The sequence below is a fragment of the Pleurodeles waltl genome, chromosome 2_2, assembly GCF_031143425.1.
Source record: "Pleurodeles waltl isolate 20211129_DDA chromosome 2_2, aPleWal1.hap1.20221129, whole genome shotgun sequence".
Lineage (NCBI taxonomy): Eukaryota > Metazoa > Chordata > Amphibia > Caudata > Salamandridae > Pleurodeles > Pleurodeles waltl.
In genome coordinates this window covers 682618696-682639353 of record NC_090439.1, presented here as the reverse complement: position 1 = coordinate 682639353, position 20658 = coordinate 682618696, and the positions used below count along the sequence as shown (strand labels likewise).

The 20658-nt window shown below is 45.8% G+C and overlaps 1 protein-coding gene across 4 annotated transcripts in view; it reads left to right on the top strand.

The window, feature by feature from the left end:
* Positions 1-20658, top strand: part of ASPH (aspartate beta-hydroxylase) — a 590871-nt gene that overhangs the window by 275937 nt on the left and 294276 nt on the right. For all 4 annotated transcript variants that reach the window (XM_069220239.1, XM_069220242.1, XM_069220243.1 and 1 more), the window contains one exon: positions 1798-1851. In XM_069220239.1, the coding sequence (XP_069076340.1) occupies positions 1798-1851 (54 nt within the window). The remainder of the gene's footprint in view (positions 1-1797; positions 1852-20658) is intronic.

The window sequence follows — 20658 nt, the reverse complement described above, 5'->3', positions numbered from 1 at the left end:
AAGGCTTAAAGAGAATCATACCACCAAGAACACCACCTGTTCCTTCATGGAACCTCAACATTGTCTTAACAAGACTCATGGGTCCACCTTTCGAGCCCATGCATTCTTGTGAAATGCAATACTTAACGTGGAAAGTTGCATTTTTGATTGCCATCACATCTCTAAGAAGAGTGAGCGAGATTCAAGCATTTACCATACAAGAACCATTTATTCAGATACATAAAAATAAAGTAGTTCTAAGAACAAATCCTAAATTTTTACCAAAGGTTATCTCACCGTTCCACTTAAATCAAACAGTAGAATTACCAGTGTTCTTCCCACAACCAGATTCTGTAGCTGAAAGAGCACTACATACATTAGACATCAAAAGAGCACTAATGTACTACATTGACAGAACGAAACTAATTAGAAAAACAAAACAACTATTTGCCTTTCAAAAACCTCATACAGGAAATCCAATTTCAAAACAAGGCATTGCTAGGTGGATAGTTAAGTGTATTCAAACCTGCTATCTTAAAGCAAAGAGAGAGCTGCCTATTACACCAAAGGCACACTCAACCAGAAAGAAAGGGGCTACCATGGCCTTTCTAGGAAATATTCCAATGAACGAAATATGTAAGGCAGCAACATGGTCTACGCCTCATACATTTACCAAGCACTACTGTGTAGATGTGTTAACTGCACAACAAGCCACAGTAGGTCAGGCTGTACTAAGAACATTATTTCAAACTACTTCAACTCCTACAGGCTGAACCACCGCTTTTGGGGAGATAACTGCTTACTAGTCGGTGCACAGCATGTGTATCTGCAGCTACACATGCCATCGAACGGAAAATGTCACTTACCCAGTGTACATCTGTTCGTGGCATGAGTCGCTGCAGATTCACATGCGCCCACCCGCCTCCCCGGGAGCCTGTAGCCGTTTAGAAGTAGATCTTCAACATTTGTACATTTGTAAATATATTACTTTAACCTTTATTATGTACATACGTATTCATTCCATTGCATGGGCACTATTACTAACATACACAACTCCTACCTCACCCTCTGTGGGGAAAACAATCTAAGATGGAGTCGACGCCCATGCGCAATGGAATCGAAGTGGGAGGAGTCCCTCGGTCTCGTGACTCGAAAAGACTTCTTCGAAGAAAAAACAACTTGTAACACTCCGAGCCCAACACCAGACGGCGGACTGTGCACAGCATGTGAATCTGCAGCGACTCATGCCACGAACAGATGTACACTGGGTAAGTGACATTTTCCATATATATATATATATATATATATATATATATATATATATATATACACTGAGATTTAGCAGATTATTGGGTCTTCCAGAGAATTAACAGTCAATAGAAGTTCATCATATTCATAGATTTTTTTTTAATTTCAATTCTACTTTGGTGGCAAGCTATTTTGGTGAAAATATACATTTTGTTCGGTATATGTTATGTTGTAACATACCTACTTGTTTGTCCTGTAAGAATGGTGATATGTGATAACCAATGAGGTCAAGAGGTGATCTTTCAAAAGTTTCCTGGTAGTTTAATGTTCATTTTCTTTCTTAGGGCTGACAAACTATACATCTTGAGCAGTAAAAGCTTATTTGATTTTACAAGGTGCCTTCTTTGTATAGCTTGAACTGCATCACAGGAACATTACATGTGGCTTAGCACTTAGTAGTAAATGGAAAAAAAACATGCCAGACTTTGTTCTAATTTGTTTACTCTACAGAATGAATACTTGGTACTATATGTCTTCCTCAACTATTAATTGACTTTCTCTATTACGAAGGTAACACGGAACAAGAGAGGGCGCCCGTTTCTGACAAACACCCAGATGACAGAGGTGAGCTGTTGTGACGTGGGACCATTTCTCTAGCGTCCTATTCAACGTGTTAGTCTTAAGTGCGTACTGTGAAATTTAAAACTACAATCGGTTCTAGGTTGTGTCACTATTGGTGTACTCGTGAGAGCCAAATGTTGAGCTAGAAAATAGTTGTACCCGTGGCAGTAATGGATGTTTGCTTTGGTGCGTGCTTCCACAATCCCAGTAGTCTAGCAGCCGTAAAGCAGAAGGAAAACCTAGTAGGCAGCTTCATGTATTTGAAATTGGATTGTACTGTAAATGGATGCAGCACACATGTTAAAAGGATCTTCCACCTTGGGCATCAGTTTAAGCACAAGCCTGAAAACTCCTTCAAGTAGAATTACCCTTTGATTTTTCAATAATCTAGACGCTGGAGCCGGGATTACTATTGTTGTTGTGTATGCAGTGCTGGTACCATTGTAAAATACACTTCTAGCGGGGTCTTAGTACAAATGAACGCACGGAGGTGTGCTTATTAACCAGCAGTGCCCACACAGGTGTACTGAAGGCTTGCGATGAAGTGGACACATAAAAGAAGAGCTTCAGTGAGTACATGAGGGGGAAGGACTGATGTGCAGTGTGAAGAAGCAGGCGATCAGTGGAAGATTTTGAGATTTTATTTTGCAGGACTTTTTTGAAGCAGAGTAGAGAGTATATGGTCTCTTCCTCGACAGCCATTACTGATGGTTGTGAAATGAGGATCACCCGATTTGCGACTTGTTTATTCATATCATGCATTTATAAATATGTATATACAGGTAATTTTTCCATGGGGAAAGCCAGTAGATTTTGAAGGAAAGGTCTGACTCTTTCATTTCCTCAGATCTTCCTGAATACGCACATGGACCAGTCCATTCTTTTTGGCCCCTTACACTTAAAAATGCTTCTACTGACTGCATTTAGTTTTTGTCATGTCCACAAATGATGGGAAGCAATGTATGAATTTGAGTAAAGAATATCTAAATGTCCGTGGTGAAACTTCGGCGACAAAGGTTCTTCCGCCAGTATCTGTCTAGCTCCATGAATACCCCACTCATGTTGTCTTTCTAGTTTTGTGATTCACCTCATTATTAATTTCTGCCTCCATTCCTCCCACCTACAACAGCAGCTCTCTGTGTGCCAAGCACAAGTCACGCTGTTTAGCATTCCTTCACAGATGTGTAGCTTTCTGCTGCCATTAAGCTTAACCGTCCTTTTTGCTGTGAGACAGTCGCCTGCTTCGTCTCTCAACTTTCTTCATTGCTACTGTCCTGGTGTCTTCAACACCCCAAGGTTTGCAAAAAGCTATGTATTTTTTCCTGTAGTTAACTATAAATCACTATTTGTAATGTAATAGCCAAAATGTTGCTACACTAAAATTGCTAGGCCCATCTAAGGAAATGTTTCAATATAAACAAAGGACATAAGAAGTTGTTTTCCACAAACTAAAGGACAACCAATTTATTTGACATTTTGAATAGCTCACGTGGAAGGTCTACAAGGAAGACCTGAAAATAGTGTCAGTAATCAGTTTGCTTGTACAGATCACAATCGTCTTGATTAATGGTGCATTGGAGGGATAAACTCCTCTTATTGCACCTGACGAGATCCACCTGCCCTGGATTTGGAAATTGAGTGCAATAAATGGCACCTTATTCCGAGTTTTGGGTAAATAACATGCATGAAAATCTGCATGTCACCATGAAATACCATACTCTTTTCCCCAGTTAGATTCTGCCAGATTTGACCTGCCAAAATGTTACGAAGGTTGTTAACTTTATTGCACCCGATAATTACTGGGTGTATAAACTCTATACAAGTTCATATTCGGACCCCTGCGCAAACAGGGTCTAGCGCATGGGTCGGAAAACTCCATCCCACTGGTAGTCAATGCTTAAATGTGCAAAGACAGCCTTCTTTACCAACAAATCTTCAGCTCTAATCTGGTGAGATCATTTTCCTCCACCGCAACTGATGTGTGTACTCCAAAATCGACCTTCCGTCTTGGGACTTCCACAGACAATCCTAATGCCTTATATAAGGACATGATACTTTGTCAAACCACCAATTCTTTCATGACCTCTGCACCAGGTGTTTGATCGCTTAGACAAAGGTGCCTTTCTAGATTTAGGAACTTATTCAGAGTTCAGTGGGTCAAAAATGTGGCAGATATCCAGTCCATTCTATTACAAACACAACATTACCTATGGCACTTGTAATACAGCTAATGAGTTATTATCTATATTTGTGACAGAGTATCCCATCCACCAAACTCTAAATATAGCCCTAATTCTCAAAGAGCCACCCCTCCTCCTTTTGGTGAAACTATGTAAACGACTGATGCCAGTAATTTAAGAGGATGTGTGAAATCTTTGTCTTTTGAGGGGGCAGGCACCTCTTCTTTCAAAGTTGTTGTCTCTGTCCCTCTTCTTAAGAAACTAACTCTTCATTCTACTATTCTGGCAAACTACCACCCCAAGTCAGAACTTCCTCATCTCCTTCAACATGCTCTCTGTATCTGTTTCAAGCCGTGTGCTGCCCTGGATTTGGTGTTAAATTTGTGGTTATTAAGACTCTGCATTCTGATGACAGGGCTTCTGATGTATTGGTTTACACGGGTTTTCTCCCATCTTTCAGCAATGTTGATCATGAGATTTAAATATTGGAGCTTTATAACATTGATGTGCCCATCAGATGAGACCCAACTGCTGTCCTTGGCTCTTTACTACTCCTACACCAGTTGCATGTGGGGTTTCTGTACTTTATTTTATATATGACCTCATATGTTGTAGGACTGCTGTTTGGCCTTTGACTCCCATATACATCACAATCAACTAACATTAAACTAAAGCAAAGTGGATATTCTGCTTTATTTTATTGAGACTCTAGTCTTATTTGTTTCCTAGAGCAATGATCCGTCCACCTACTTCAGTCAAAGCAGTGAAGAATCTAGGAGCAAAAAGGTTTCAACCTCTTAGCCCTACAGATTAATGCATTTAGAGGCTTGTGTTTTTCACCTCTTATATTGAAGCAGATCCCATATTGGTTTGCATGTTTTAATAGAGTTTCCATCACTAATTATTTAATTACCTCCCAGAGTGATTTCTGCAAAGGTGTTAACCTAGGATTTACTTTGAGGTTCCAACATGTGTTGCAGCTGCTTTAAAATGCAACAGACAACAGTTTAAATCCAGTTACATGTCTCTGGGTGGTATCTTTGCCTGCATGCACAGTCCAAAATGGCAACAGACTTAAGGTGCCCTCTTTTGTGCAGAAAACATTTGTTGTTGGATTCACGTAAGAGACGTAGAGAGGCTTCACTTGGACAGATTGGTTTTCTCACCAACAGCTACTGAGCTGTGGCCGTTGTCTCCCTCCCTCAACCCCAATCTGTACAAACAGAACCTTATACAATTCGGAAAAGCCACCAAGACCTTCTTTTATCCTCATCACTGGTTACTGCACTCTGTAGCTCCACAAAGCCCTCTGTGTGAGTTGTAGTACACAAAACCCCCAAAATTCAAACTTAATCCTGAAGCAGGGGATGTCATTTATATTCACCCTTTTCCTGAAACCCAGTCCCAGTTCTTAATACAGCACAAAAGTGAGGCATGTATGAAAATGCAAGAATCGGTCCAAATCAATGCTTTGGCACATTACATTCTAATGCTAGTCTTTATTAATCAGTTTAGTTGCTGCTACCATCAGCAAACCTGGATATAGGGCTCCTCTCTTTCTCTCAAAACATCTTTCTGGCCTATTGGTGAGCGCTAAAAGGTTTTGAGTCTGTTATTTTTCAGCAAGGGGATGCTAGTAATAATGAGAGGTGGCTGCGCAAATGAACATCTTGTGTCAGTGTTTACTTGCCAGGTGGAAAATGGATTACTAAGTGTATAGTAGTGTGGTTAGAGGTTTGGGATGTAAAGTTTGCATGTATTAATGGCTAGGAGGATTCAGGGTTGGTGAAACATGTTGAGGTGAACTCTACAGTATGTATTCAGTGATATTTCATATGTGTCCAAGAACATCATAAATATGCAGTTAAAGTGATTCTGGAAGAACTGGAATTACTGTTTCACTTGACATTGCTCCTTAGAATGTAATCATCTGAGTCTGAATGTATATTTTAATGTGTTTCACTTGTTAACTAAAATTTTACTTTTTCAAAAACTCAACGGGACATATTTCTGGTGCCAAATCCATCAGTACTATACAGACATTATTAAAGAAGAATTTATGATGGGCACTTCTTCCAGCCGAATTTGTATCTTATGAACTTAATCCAGGTGCCGGACTGGGTCTGGAAACTATTTCCTCAGCAATAGCATTTCAGGGGTGCCAGGTGGACCCTTGCTGACTTGTCTGTGACTTCGCCCACCCAGAATGTGTGCCAACTGGCGCTGCTAGATTGTTTCCTGTCTCATTGACTCTGGCCCGCAGCTCTTCTTGATTTTTCACAAATTAAATCCCACAGATTTTAACAGAGACTAGGTGAGATGTCACCTCATAAAATTTCTGTGTTTATAACTGTTACGGTTGCTGTAAGAAGACATCTTTTTTGGCTCCACATGGCATTGGTGAACGGTGTCTTCTATCTGAACACAACCCATTTTCCCGCAACTCTCGTTGATGTACCCAAATTCAGTCGGAGAGCAGGAGTACCAGCTGTTTTCAACCGGTGCCCTCAGGGACTTGTCAAAGTGACCCTTTTCTCTTTCTGTAACATCTTCAAACAAGGAACAATCTTGCAAGAGACTTTCTAATAAAAAGCACAAAAAACACCACTGGAAGGAGAAAGTTTCTTCTTCTTTGAGGAAATGGTCACACTACTATTCGGGAATCCTGACTCCATCCACTAACCATGTACAGGTCAAGTCCTTCCTGCTGCTATGCTAAATATCTTCAGGGTGGCCCAGTATCCGGTGGGCCACTCCCCAAGGCTGTTCTCACTACTGTGGTTTGGTGATTATGGCAACTCTGACACCACATGTTGCCATGCTTCTACAGGCTTCATGCTTGGCATTGATTTTTAGGAAGCGAGTGGCCATCATGCTGCCCACTTCCGTGCACCTAACACAACCTTCAGCGCCAAATTGAGCGCCATCATTGCAACTGATTCCAGCATTACCTCCAAAATCCTCAATTACCTGACATCATCTGAGTGGCAAAAGAAAAGATTCAGCCCTGTGTTGATGTCAAAGCTTTGGCACAACTCTTTCCCTAAGTCACAGAGATTTCCCCACACAGAGGAATTTTCATATCTGATGATCTTGACATACCAGATACAGTTTATGGCTGTGCACAGTATGATAACTCAGACTAATAAATGCCTCACCTCTTACAGCACAGATTCTGGTCTGTTGCTGGACTTAAAAATGTAAGTTGTCTAGATACATCACCAGAAGGAGATATGTATTACTCCTCTGGGCCTCCTTCAGAGGAAGTCTCTTCATTCAATTCAGTGGTACAACAAGCAGCATATGTGTTGGTTTTAACCTTGCCAACCACTGCAGACAAATTTAGGGCCTCGTTATGAGTTTGGGCCGGAAGACCACCTCTCCGGTTTTCTTCCTGCTGGCCCTATTATGAGCTTCCGTCCATTGGCCCAGCAGGAAACTCACCACAACATTGAAGCCGGCTCGTAATCGAGCTGGCGGCAATGTTGCGGTGCATCAGGTGCGACAGCACCCGTCGCGCTTTTCACTGCCTGTAATTCAGGCAGTGAAATGTGTGACCGGGCTGTCCGCGGCCAAGTGCATGGGCCCCTGCCACCCCATCACCGCCAGCCTTTGCATGGCTGTAGAACCGTCATGGAAAAGTTTGGCGTACACAGGGGTCGTAATCCTCAGGGCATCGCTGTCCTGGCGGATTAAGACTGCCGGAACCCCCAGGCCTTCAGCTGGCCTAAAAATGGCGGTGCAGGCAGTCCATCCGTGGCGCTTTCGCCTCAGTCGTAATGTGGAGGTTGGACTGCCACTTTGGCCGTAGTGTTCTGACTGATATCTTGTAGCGTTCCGCAGCACATTCAGAACTGGCTACCTTTTATTAAGGCACTCTTGGAGTCTGGCCGTCTGTGAAAACCTCAAGCCCAGCTGTCCACAGATAGATCAGATGAAACAGACCAGCTCACTGTAACTTCAAATCTTTTTCGTCACATCCTTACCAGAGGGTCTAGTGGTTCAAGCCTTCTCCCCTAAGTTGAATCTAATTGCCTTTTCTATGGCTCCTCCAGACTGACAGTCTAAGAAGATTGGTCTGTGGGCTAAAATGTATTCTGTCACCCATGCCCTGTGCTTGATGAATGCCACTGGACTGCTATGCATTTGCTCTGTAAGAGTTGGCAAAATTGACTGTTATCAGTCTGCCCAAAACACTTGAAAAACCCTTCCTCCAATCTGGGCACATCAAAGTGCAGCCTGGATTCTAATGACGCAGTTACCATAAGCTGCCATACACTGGATTCTGAAAATGTCCAGGCAACCCTCATGGACTTGCCCTTTGATGGCAAGGGGCTTTTCGGAGAAAAAGCAGACTCCACCATGGAGCACCTCAAAAACAGAAGAGCCACATCACTCTCACCATGTCTATGCTCCAAAGTGAACATGTTCCACCCGCATTACAGGAAGTTTAAAAGTTTCTCCAGATCATAACAGTCCTAGTAGCTCCATATTGCATGACAGATCAAACATCACAACAAATGTGCCTCTCCTTTTGGGTTGAAGTGGATTTAATGGACACCATAACGACCAACTGTGGGAGCTCTAGTCCCTGCCACCTTCTTGTGGCCCTGGCACCGCAGAACCTTTTTGATCCCATCCCTTACTCTCCCACCTTCCAGTGGTTGAAGGGTCTCCCATTTCTTTACCATTTAGGAGACAGTTGTAATAGACTTCTGATGTATCCAGCGAATCTGCAATTGCTATGCGCTACTATTAGACCTGGCAGCTATTTGGCATGCCTCCCCTGTCTTTTTGCCTTCTAACCTTCTATTTTTATGGTATACTGGACTCTGTTTTTGCTGGTTTATTGTCTCTGTGCAAGTTCTCCCTATGTATATTGTATTGGTGATTGGTTTATCCATGATTGGCATATTTGATTTACTGGTAAGTCCCTAGTACAGTGCATCAGAGGTGTCCAGGGCCTGTAAATCAAATGCTACTAGTGGGCCTGCAGCACTGGTTGTTCCATCCACATTAGTTGCCATGTAAACATGGCTCAGACCTTCCACTGCAGTGTCTCTGTGTGCGGTTTTAAACTGCCAATTCGACCTGGCAACGGTACCCACTGGCCAGGCCTAAACCTTCCCTTTTGGTACATGTAAGGCACCCCTAAGGTAGGCCCTAGGTAGCCCCATGGGCATGGTGCAGTTTATTTAAAAGCTAGGACATGTGCTGGTGTGTTTTACATGTCCTAACAGTGAAATACTGCCAAATTCGTTTTTCCCTGTTACAAGGCCTATCTCCCTCATAGGTTAACATGGGGGCTGCCTGTAAATAACTTTAAAGGGCAGATTTCCTTTGAGGGCATCTAGAAATACGGAGTTTGGGGTCTCTGAACCCTCTCCTCTAGACCGTGACACAAAGAGGGCAGGCACAGCCTTTTCAGGTGTGAGTGACCACTCCCCCACACCCTCCTAGCACAGATGGCTCATCAGGATATGCAGGCTACACCCCAGCTCTCTGTGTCACTGTCTAGTGTGAGGTGCAACCAGCCGAACTGTCAAACTGACCCAGACAGGGAATCCACAAACAGGCAGAGTCACAGAAATGGTATAAGCAAGAAAATGCCCACTTTCTAAAAGTGGCATTTTCACACACAATCTTAAAATCAACTTTACTAAAAGATGTATTTTTAAATTGTGAGCTCAGAGACCCCAAACTCCATATGTCCATCCACTCCCAAAGGGAATCTACACTTTAATCAGATTTAAAGGTAGCCCTCATGTTAACCTATGAGAGGGACAGGCCTTGCAACAGTGAAAAACTAATTTAGCAATATTTCACTGTCAGGACATAGAAAACACACTGCTATATGTCCTAACTTAACCATACACTGCACCCTGCCCTTTTAGCTGCCTAGGGCCTACCTTAGGGGTGTCTAGTATGTAAGAAAAGGGAAGGTTTAGGCCTGGCAAGTGGGTACACTTGCCAAGTCGAATTTACAGTTAAAACTGTACACACACACTGCAATGGCAGGTCTGAGACATGATTACAGAGCTACTTATGTGGGTGGCACAACCAGTACTGCAGGCCGACTAGTAGCATTTGAATTACAGGCCCTGACACCTCTAGTGCACTTTACTAGGGACTTACTAGTAAATCAAATATGCCAATCATGGTTAAACCAATTACATACAATTTACACAGAGCATATGCACTTTAGCACTGTTTAGCAGTGGTAAGTGCTCAGAGTTCAAAAGCCAACAGCAACAAGTCGGAAAAAATAGGAGGCAAAAAGATTGGGGATGACCCTGCATAGGCAAAGTCCAACAGGGACGGATAGGTTGGAAACCTATACAGTGAAGGAGCTGAAGGCAATTTGTAAAAACCTCAAAGTCCAGGTCAAAGGTCTCACCAAAAAGGAGGAGCTACAAGAGGCGGTGAGGGCCTGGGTAGTAGCCAGAACTGCCAGTGGGCAGTCAGTGGATTCAGTGGGGAAGCCTGTGGACCCAAGTCCAGGTGAAGATGTGCTAAGGTTGCAGGAGCTGCTAGGGAGGGGAGTTACCTCCGGGTCAGGCAGCAGTGGTGGTTCTAAGAGCTTGAGGAGCTGGAGGACAGGAGAGGAGCCAGTAGGCACCAGATTGAGTTGGAGTGATTGAAAATGGAGCAGAAGCAAATGCTCTTGGAGCATGAGCTTAAAGTAAAGGAGCTGGATGTGAGGAGCAGATCCAGCAGTCATGGTGGCAGCAACACCTCCGTGCAGTCAGACAGAATTGTGCACTTTCCTCAGAACGTAGGGAGAGAGTACAAGAAGGCAGACAACATACAAAGGTGGTTTCAGGGATATGAGGCATCCATCCACATGAATGGGGTCCCTGAGAAGGATTGGGGGCAGGATTGTGGAACCACTTCACAGAGGAGGGGAGGGACACTTTGCTAGCTTTGGGTAAGGGGTACAACCTCCCCTATGCTGATATGAAGAAGGTCCTTCTCACCAGGTATGGCCTCACTCCTGACAAGTACAGGGATCAGTTTAGGCAGAGTAAGAAAACTGATTCCCAGACCTGGTTATAATGTGTATATTCTTTTTGCAGAGCACTGGATGGTTGGGTGAAGGGCAGTAATGTGACAGATTTTCAGGGGCTGTATAACGTAATTGTGTGGGAGCACTTGTCCAGTCTGTGTTTTGCAGAGCTGCGCCAGCACACTTGACTGATAGTAAGCTGACTGACCCCAGGAAGCTTGCTATAGTGGCGTACTGCTGGGTGAGTACCAGAGTCCACAGAAAGGTATATGGGGGAGATTTTGCCAACGGTGGGTAGGGTTCCCCAGTAGCAGAGTGGGGGGGACGAGGGGGGGAACAAGGGTAAACGAAAGGAGTCTTTCAAAGGGCCCCAATCTAGTAACCCGGGTAAAAGGAGGTGGAGCTCAGGTCGCACTTGGGGGTGTTGGGGTTGCCAGAGTGGGCCTCCATGACCACTTGGTCTTTGGCAGCCAGACAGGGTGATCAGACAGACCTGGAGCCTGAAACAGTGGCCCAGGTGACTACAAGAGAAAGGGCAAGGGGCTCTGGAAACCCACCCCCAGAGGTTCCCCAGTCTGGGAGGAGGCTGACCTCGAGGGGGATGCCCCGGCACCTACAGGGGAACAAGTGGCCAAACTGGGAGAACTACCTGAGCTGACCCATTGGCAGCAAGAAGGGGGTCCCCCCAGGGAGTTCTGCGCAGAGCAGAAGGTGTGCCTTATACTCAGGGGTCTAAGGCAGCAGGCTGAAGACCAGGCAGCTGTCACTGAGCCGAAGGATCACCTGATATACTGGGAGAATTATCACCTGTATAGCAAGCCTAAGGCTGCTGAGCCTGGGGCAGCCTGTGTGCTGGTGGTACCGCAGCGCTTCAGAGCCTTCCTACTGGGTTTGGCTCATGATGTACCTCTGGCAGGACATTTGGGGCAGGGCAAGACCTCTGACGGGCATGTCACCCACTTCTGTTGGCCCCAAATGAGAAAGCATTCAGATGCGTTACGTAGATCATGTCAGACTTGCCAAGCGAGTGGCAAAAGTGGAGGGAAATAGAAAAGGGTTGGAAGAGGGCTTTACGTCGTGAGAACCCCTTTTGAGCGTGTGGGCATTGACATAGTGGGGCCTCTGGACCACAAGACTGCCCTAGGCAACAGGTTCATCCTGGTCTTGGTGGATCATGCCACCCGGTACCCAGAAGCTAACCCTCTGAGGACAGTGACGGTGCCCGTTGTGGCCTGGGCACTGATGGGGATCTTTACCCAAGTGGGTTTCCACAAGGAGGTGGTATCTGACAGGGGTACCAACTTTATGTCCATGTACATAAAGGCCATGTCGAAGGAATGTGGAGTGAACTACACATTTATCACTCCTTACCACCCCCAAAGTAATGAGTTGGTTGAGAGATTCAACAGAACCCTGAATGGCATGATTTGGAGTCTGTCAGACTCCATGAGGCGTAAGTGGGACGTCCTTTTACCACGCCTTCTCTTTGCTTACTGAGAAGTACCACAGAATGGGGTTGGCGTTAGCCCTTTTGAACTGTTGTATAGGCACTCAGTCAGAGGACCTCTGAGTCTGGTGAAAGGGGGCTGGGAGCAAGCTCCTAGGAAGCCACCCCAGGATGTATTTAGCTATATGTTGGCCTTCAGAAACCAGACCGCACGCTTCAGGAAGCTCGCACAGGAAAACCTAGAGGCAAGCCAGGAGGACATGAAACACTGGTACGACCAGAATACCACTCTGAGTTTCAGCCTGGTCAGAAAGTGTTGCCTTGTGCTCTGCAGGACAGGTGATCAGGGCCATTTGAGGTGAAGGAGCGCAAGAGCAATGTCACCTACTTGGTGGACTTGCAGACTCCAAGGAACCCCTTCAGGGTTCTGCATGTGAATCGCCTCAAACCCCACTTTAAGAGGTCTGAGTTGACCATGCTTCTGGCTACAGATGATGGGGCGGAAGAGGAAAGTGAACCTCTCCCTGACCTCCTGTATGGCAAGTAGCAGGATGGGTCAGTAGAAGGCAGGGTCCTCTCCCCTTCTCTGACTCTAGAACAGCAGAGTGAGTGTCACCAGTTACTGGGACACTTTGCCACTGTTCTCACTCACTCCTGGTGTCACCCATCTATGCACGCTTGATGTGGACACTGGGGAAAGCCTGTCTGTGGAAAAACAAGGTTTACAGGTTGGCTGACAGTGTGAAGGCCAGCATCAAGGAGGAGGTCTCTAAGATGTTGCTTTTAGGGGTGATTGAGTGCACCAGCAGCCCTTGGTCCAGCCTAGTGGTTTTTGTTCCCAAGGCCGCTGCACTTGGTGCCACCCCAGAGCTTTGATTCTATGTGGACTACCGGGGGCTCACTGCCGTCACCAAAACAGACACCCACCCCATCCCCAGAGCTGATGAGCTCAGAGATCGGTTGGGGGTAGCGAAGTTCCTCAGCATGTATGATTTAATGTCTGGGTACTGGCAGATTGCCGTGACCGATGGGGCCTAGGAGAGGTCAGCATTCGCAACACCAGAGGGGTACTTCCAGTTCTGGGTCATGCCCTTCGGGTTGAAGAACGCCCCTGCCACCTTCAAGAGGTTGGTCTATCAGGTCCTGGCTGGGCTTAAAAACTTCAGTGCTGCTTACCTTGAAGACATTGCTGTGTTCCGCTCCGGTTGTGAGGACCACTTGCACCATCCCTGGGAAGTGTTGAAGGTGCTGCAAGCCGGATCACTATCAAGGCCATTAAGTGCCAGATAGGGCAGGGGTCAGTGGTGTACGTGGGACACCATATATGGAGCAGCGGGTGGCGCCCCTACAAGCCAAAATTTATGCCATTCGGGCTTTGTCACCTCCCTAGACCCCGACAGAGGTGAGAGCTTTCTTAGGCTTCACCGGGTAATACAGGAGATTTGTCAAGGGGTATGGCACCATTGTTGCCCCCCTTGACAGAGCTGACTTCTAAGAAGCAGCCTAGACAGGTGATCTGGACAGAGGCGTGCCAGACTGTGTGACACCCTGAAGGAGGCCATGTGCCTGGCGCCTGTGCTGCTGGCCCCTGACTTCTCCAAGGAGTTTGTGGTATAGACAGATGCTTCAGAGCATGGTGTGGGAGCAGCACTCTCACAGCTGAATGAAGAGGGCCTAGACCAGCCTGTAGTCTTCCTTAGTAGGAGACTACTCCACAGGGAACAGAGGTGGAGTTCAATTGAAAGGGAAGCTTTTGCTGTGATCTGGGTGCTGAAGAAAAGACCCTACTTGTTTGGGTCTCACTTCCACAGGCCCCTCAGATGGTTAATGGAGATAAGGGGTGAGAACCCAAAACTGTTGACTTGGTCCATTTTTCTACAGGGGATGGACTTTACGGTGGAACACTGTCCTGGCACAGAACACGCCAGAACGCTGATGGCCTGTTCAGGCTTTTCCACCTTAGTGAGGAGGACTCCCCAGGGGTTGGGTAGTTCTCCCTAGTCTCAGCTGGAGGGGATATGTGTTAGATCTGACGGCTTTTTGGTGTCTCTCCCCTTTCCTTTTGCCTTCTGTCCTGTTTTTATGGAATGCTGGACTCTGTTTTTGCTGGTTTATTGTCTCTGCGCACTTTACCACTGCTGATCAGTGCTAAAGTATACGTGCTCTAAAGTGCAAGTGCTTCGTATGTAAATTGTATTGGTGATTGGTTTATTCATGATTGACATATTTGATTTACTGGTGCGTCCTAGTACAGTGCATTAGAGATGCCCACGGCCTGTAGATCAAGAGCTACTATTGAGCCTGCAGCCCTGGTTGTGCCACCCACATTAGTTAACATGTAAACATGGCTCAGACCTGCCACTGCAATGTGTGTGAGTGCAGTGTTAAACTGCCAGTTCGACCTGGCAAGTGTACCCACTGGCTGGGCCCAAACCTTCTCTTTTGGTACATGTAAGGCACCCCTAAAGTAGGCCCTAGGTAGCCCCATGGGCAGGGTGCAGTGTATTTAAAAGGTAGGACATTTACTGGTGTGTTTAAGTGTCCTAACAGTGAAATACTGCCAAATTCGTTTTTCACAGTTGCAAGGCCTATCTCTCTCATAGGTTAACATGAGGGCTGCCTGTAAATAACTTTAAAGCGCAGATTCCCTTTGAGGGCAGATGTAAATACGGAGTTTGGGGTCTCTGAACTCACAATTTAAAAATACATCTTTTAGTGAAGTTGGCTTTTAGATTGCGAGTTTGAAAATGTAACTTTTAGAACGTATTTTGAAAAAATGGGGCAACTCAGTACCCTGGGACATGGGTAAGTGAATAATTTAACAAAAAATGTTTTGTTTCCTCTGGGGGAAGGATATGAATTTACCTCCACAACAGTGGTTGTACCATAAAGAACTTTCGGTACCGATGAGGTTTGTGAGTAATATATCTCCTTTATTAGAAACTTAAATTCAACAATTTAAAGTAAAGTAATCGAGGTGCTCACAATTTCTAATATAATGTATTAGAAATTGTCGATTGACTTTTGAAAAATTCAGCAGGCTCACAGTACCTATGGTTATAGGTGCTTATTTGAGGCCTCCTGCTTTTAACCACAGTTTGGTTTTAGTTTTCATGTAAATAGCACTGCAACACTTATACTAACACATACTTCACTCACACTGCGCCCTTGTACAGGAGCACCTCGATTACTTTACTTTAAATTGTTGAATTTAAGTCCCTAATAAAGGGTATGTATTACTCACAAACCTCATTAGTACAGAAGGGAGTTTTAGAAAGTAGGCATTTTCTTGCTTAAACTATTCTGTGACTCTTCCTGTTTGTGGATTCCCTGTCTGGGTCAGTTTGACAGTTGGGCTGTTTGCACCTCTCCTCTGGACAGTGACACAAAGGGAGCTGGGGTGTAGCCTGCATATACTGATGCGCCATCTGATCTAGAGTGGAGGGAGGAGTGGTCACTTATACTTGAAAGGACTGTGCCTGCCCTCACACAATGCTGTCATCAACCCCCTGGTGTATGTCTGGGGCCTGTCCTGGACAACGAAGGATCTTGCAAACACTTGAAACCTTTTTTTGAAGTTTACCAACTTCAAAGGCAGAAAGAGGTATAGGTATTGGACCCAAAACCCCAGACTTAAAGAATCTTTGTGGAATCAAGAGGAACCTTTGCCCAGTAGAAGAGCTGAGGAGCTGGAGGATGGGTATTGTCCCTTTGCTGTGTTGCTTTGCGGGACTGGCATGGAGTTGCTGCTTCTGCCTGAAAAGAGTGCAAAGGGAGAACTTTGCTTTGTGTCCGGCTTGAGAAAGTTCTCCAAGGGTTTGGAGTAGAGCTTGCCTCCTGTTGTAAGTCTCAAGGAAACCAAAGACTTCAGTTTCCTTGACCTGCAGCACTGGGAAATGTGTTTTCTGTTGGTCAAGAGGAGAAACCACTGTGACACTGACGCCGCTGGCACCATGACCTGCAGATGCTGCACTGCCCTGCTTCGCACTGCGACCCTGGTTTCACCGACACCATCATCGGACGACTTCACCGAGCCGCTTCTTGCACCGCAACCTGTGGGCCCTGCACTCCAGCATCGCCTGCTCACACCGCAGCCTGGGCATCCTCACTGCTGCCGCACCTGCTGACACTGCTGCTGCTGCCTACACCGTGGCCTGTGGACACCGCTCATGAGGTACACAAAGCACCGTCCCGTCCCGTTCCGCCCTGCACCACAGCCCTGGTCCACCGATGCCAGAACCATCAACTCCAGTGTTATCAGGCATCCCTTCCTGCACCATGGCCAGTGGACACTGCTCGTGAGGGTCACGAAGCACTGTCCCGTCCCACACTGCTGGCTTGGGCCTACTGACGACAGTGCTTCAGCAACGATGACGCCGCTGCCTGAACCGTGATCTGGTAACACCGCATGTCTCACCGCCCGGCTTCACATTGCAGCCCTGGTCTCACTGACGCCGTCACCGAGCCGCTGCCTGCACTGTGAGCTGTGGGCACGGCACGTCACATCGTCCCGCTTCAGCTCCGATGCCAGTGCTCCTGACTTTATCAGCCCAGAGTTCGATCTGCAACACGTGTGACTTCAAGGGCCTGATGAATCCCGCACCGTCTCCGGAACCGACACCCCGCTGCCAGCGACGCCGCACTCCAGAGCTCACCGTGAGGATCACGACACCCTACAATTCCAAAGGTACTGTTTGCTGGTCTTCCCGACACCGTAGCTGGCCTGCGACGCTGTGGCCTGCCTGAACTGTTGGTTTTGTTGATCACGATGCCGTGATAGTCCTAGGTGGAGCTATCGACTTCAAGGAACTGTATTGTTGAGTAAATCTTGCAGAATTAATTTTTTTATTACTGTATGTTCGATTTTTATTGTACTTGGTCTTCTTTTATATAGATAAATATTGGCTATTTTTCTAAAATTGGTGTGGTGTCCTTTTGTGGTGTTTTCACTGTGTTATGTGCAAATGCTTCACACATTGCTTCTGAGATAAGCCTGACTGCTCATGCCATGCTACCAAGGCAGTGAGCAGGGGTTTTCTTATCTGGGTGTCTCCCTTATCCTGACTAGAGTGAGGGTCCCTACTTGGACAGAGTGCAAACCGACTGCCAACTATAGACCCCATTTCTAACTACCTATCGTGTTCTCTCCTAAGGGCGATCGTCCTTCCACTAGGATGTGCTGTTTGCACATGCCTGAATTACAGAGGTGCAAGTTCTTGCTCTGCTGAAAAAAGGGGCCATAATGGTAGTAACCAAGGAATGAAGGAACTTCCAAGTACCCAAGAAGGACAAAGGTCATCGGACCCATACTAGATCTTCACATCTTGAATCTTTTCATTTGGCAACACATGCCATGATGATGTCCCTGATCCAAATCCTTTAGGCATTCAACAGAGGGGTAGGCTTGTGTCCCTGGAACTCAAAATGCCTACTTACATCTGCTGATCCTTCAAGTTCATGCTATCTAAAATTTACTGTGGGGGTATACGTTCACTTTTCTGACCTTGACCTTCTGATTTCAGACTGCACCCTGAAGCATCTCCAAGGTGATGAGGCTTTCACTGTGGGGATTCAAGAGTCCATGGAATCCCAAACATGTACGACTAGCTGTTGAAGGCTTGGTCCCATGCCTTCAGTGCCTCATGACTTGTCTTCATAACTTGGGCTTCACAATAGCATCTGAAAGTCTTATCTCCGATGCAGAGGCTGTTTTTCAAATGAATAGTGCAATAGAGAAAAAGAATGAATGTCTTCCCTCCCTATGCTAATATTTGGGATGTGAGTTCAATGTTCCTGGCTCAGACATGGATTCTGTTTTTGCAGATCCTGGCAGGATGTCTTCTTGCATCCTTCACCTGTCCCATACAGCAGATGGTGCACAAGAGTCCTTCAGGCTGTCAAAGTTTAAAACTTTCTTTTTATTAAGCAGGAGTACTTATCTGGGAGGGATTACAATGTTGGGCTTATGGTCCACTTTGGATCAGCACCTAAACTTAATTGTGTTGGAGCTGTGGGATGTCTGTCTTGTCGGGAAGGCTTTTGCCCCTTCCACTCAAGTTTTGTTGGACAGCACCACAACTGTCCATTACAATAACAGACAGGGTAGTGGGGTTCCATGGAGCCTATGTTGTAAGTTGATGCAGCTATGACGGTGGGCCCAGCAAATGTTAATTTTTTGCATTAGCGGCATACCTCACAGACTTAATAAACAGGAGAGCAGATACCTGCAGTCACCTTTCCTTAGAAGACCACAAGTGAAACTTCATCCCGAAGTGACAGAAATTATCCTCTCGAGAGTAGACATCCATGCATTGTTCTCTTCGCCACAGCACAGAACAGGAAGTATCTTTGTTTTTATGCCATACATTTCCCTCTGAATGGCTACCTGAAGGATACCTTTAGGTTCAAATGGCATCATGACTTGCTTCTTGCCCATTTCCACCCATCTTGCTTCTTGCAAAAATACAGTGGAAGGGGCTGGAGGATCTTGCAGTACGGTTTCCTATCGGTTCAGACGTGAAGTTTGACTGGTCATAGGGTCTTCGATATGCATTCCTGCTGATCCCACGTTTGTCACAAGTCCTAGAGAAGGTGCGAGAGGGTCGAGCACAGCTGGGCGTGATTACCCACCAAATTGTCAAAGAGCTTAAAGTATAGCCATCTGTTGGTGCTCTGCAATTAAGCTCCTTCTTTCACTCCTGCATCGGGTAGGCATCTCTCTTTATCGGAGTGACCAGATACTTCATCCCAATCCCCAAGTTCTGTGGCTGCATACTTGGAGATTGAGTGATGTCAACTGGAGTCTTTTCGCTTGCTGCCTAAGGTTGCAGACATAATCTTGGCTGGTACGAATGCCGCCACAGTATCCATTTATGCAAGTCTGTGGAAAACATCTGCTCAGTGGGTTAGTTGAGAAGGTCTGACACCATTTTAATCACTCCTTTCCAATGTTTTATGGCTCAGAAAAATTCTTCCCTAGCAGTGGTTACTATAAAGTGCTATTTGGCCCCTATTTGCCTTCTTGTGTCTCCAGCCAGTCTCCTTTGTTTAAGGTGCCACATTTACTGAAATGTTTGCTTTACTTAAACAAGTAAGGATAACCTCTCACTCTGTTAATTGTTCATTAGTGGACTTAAATCTTGTACTAATGTTCCTCATGGCATCCCCATTCAAGCCAATGCACAGTTGCCTGGTTTAACTGATTCCAATTTGTTGTGTTCTTGCCACAGAAACTGTTTTTCAATCCCATCAATTTTTTTAATTTAATAACAATGTTTTTATTATTTCTGAAATGTGTATGTAACAATAAGACTGACACAGAGCATTGTATAGTTGTGATATTTGTTAAAATGACCTCTAATGACCCACACACTCCTTCCCAACGTCATGAGCAATAACCTCAACCTGTTACCTTTCCAGGCATAGCCTTATTGGTGTGGGCCAACATAGTTTGTGTTCCAATTTCCCCATATTTTGCAATGTTTCTTGACACAGCTTCACCATTTATAAATCTTTTTTTCCGCCACACAGCAGAAAGCCATTCTCCTGTGCCATGCGGATAGAGGGGGCGGTGTCAGCGACTCTCCAATTCTGAGCAATGTCCTGTTTGGCCAGTAATTATCCAATGCGAGCAGATAGTCTCTGTTGCATATTATCAGCCCGCCCAACCATAACCCCAAGGACTGTCCTGTTGGGGCACAGATATGCAGTTGTGTGCAGTGTTATCTGCATATGGATCATACCCCAGTAGGTCTCAATCGAACAGGACCATATTAGGTGAAAGAAGGACCCCCCTAGGAGGATCACCTTTGTCAGCCATGCTTCCTCCCACAAGGGGGTCTGGATCGTTGACCTCTTTAGACATTTAATGTGTTACCGCAGCCCACTAGCGCATCTGGGGAATCCGAGATATCTGCATAAGTGTGCTTAAAGGTCTGTCTCTATACAGGAGGTTGTGAATGCCCCAGTGCCCAAGGACTTGTAGCTCCAGGAGGAGTCTTGCCTGTCACCAAATAGCCAGTCAATGAGAAGTATCATGTGTTCTGCCAGGTGGTAAAGGCGAAGGTTGGAAGCACCTAGCCTACGACCCCCAGGTATAGTTGCTGTGTGCTTTGCTTATGATACTCTGGATATCTTGTTTGTTCAGTAGAACCTAGTTGACATGGATTTCAGGTCTT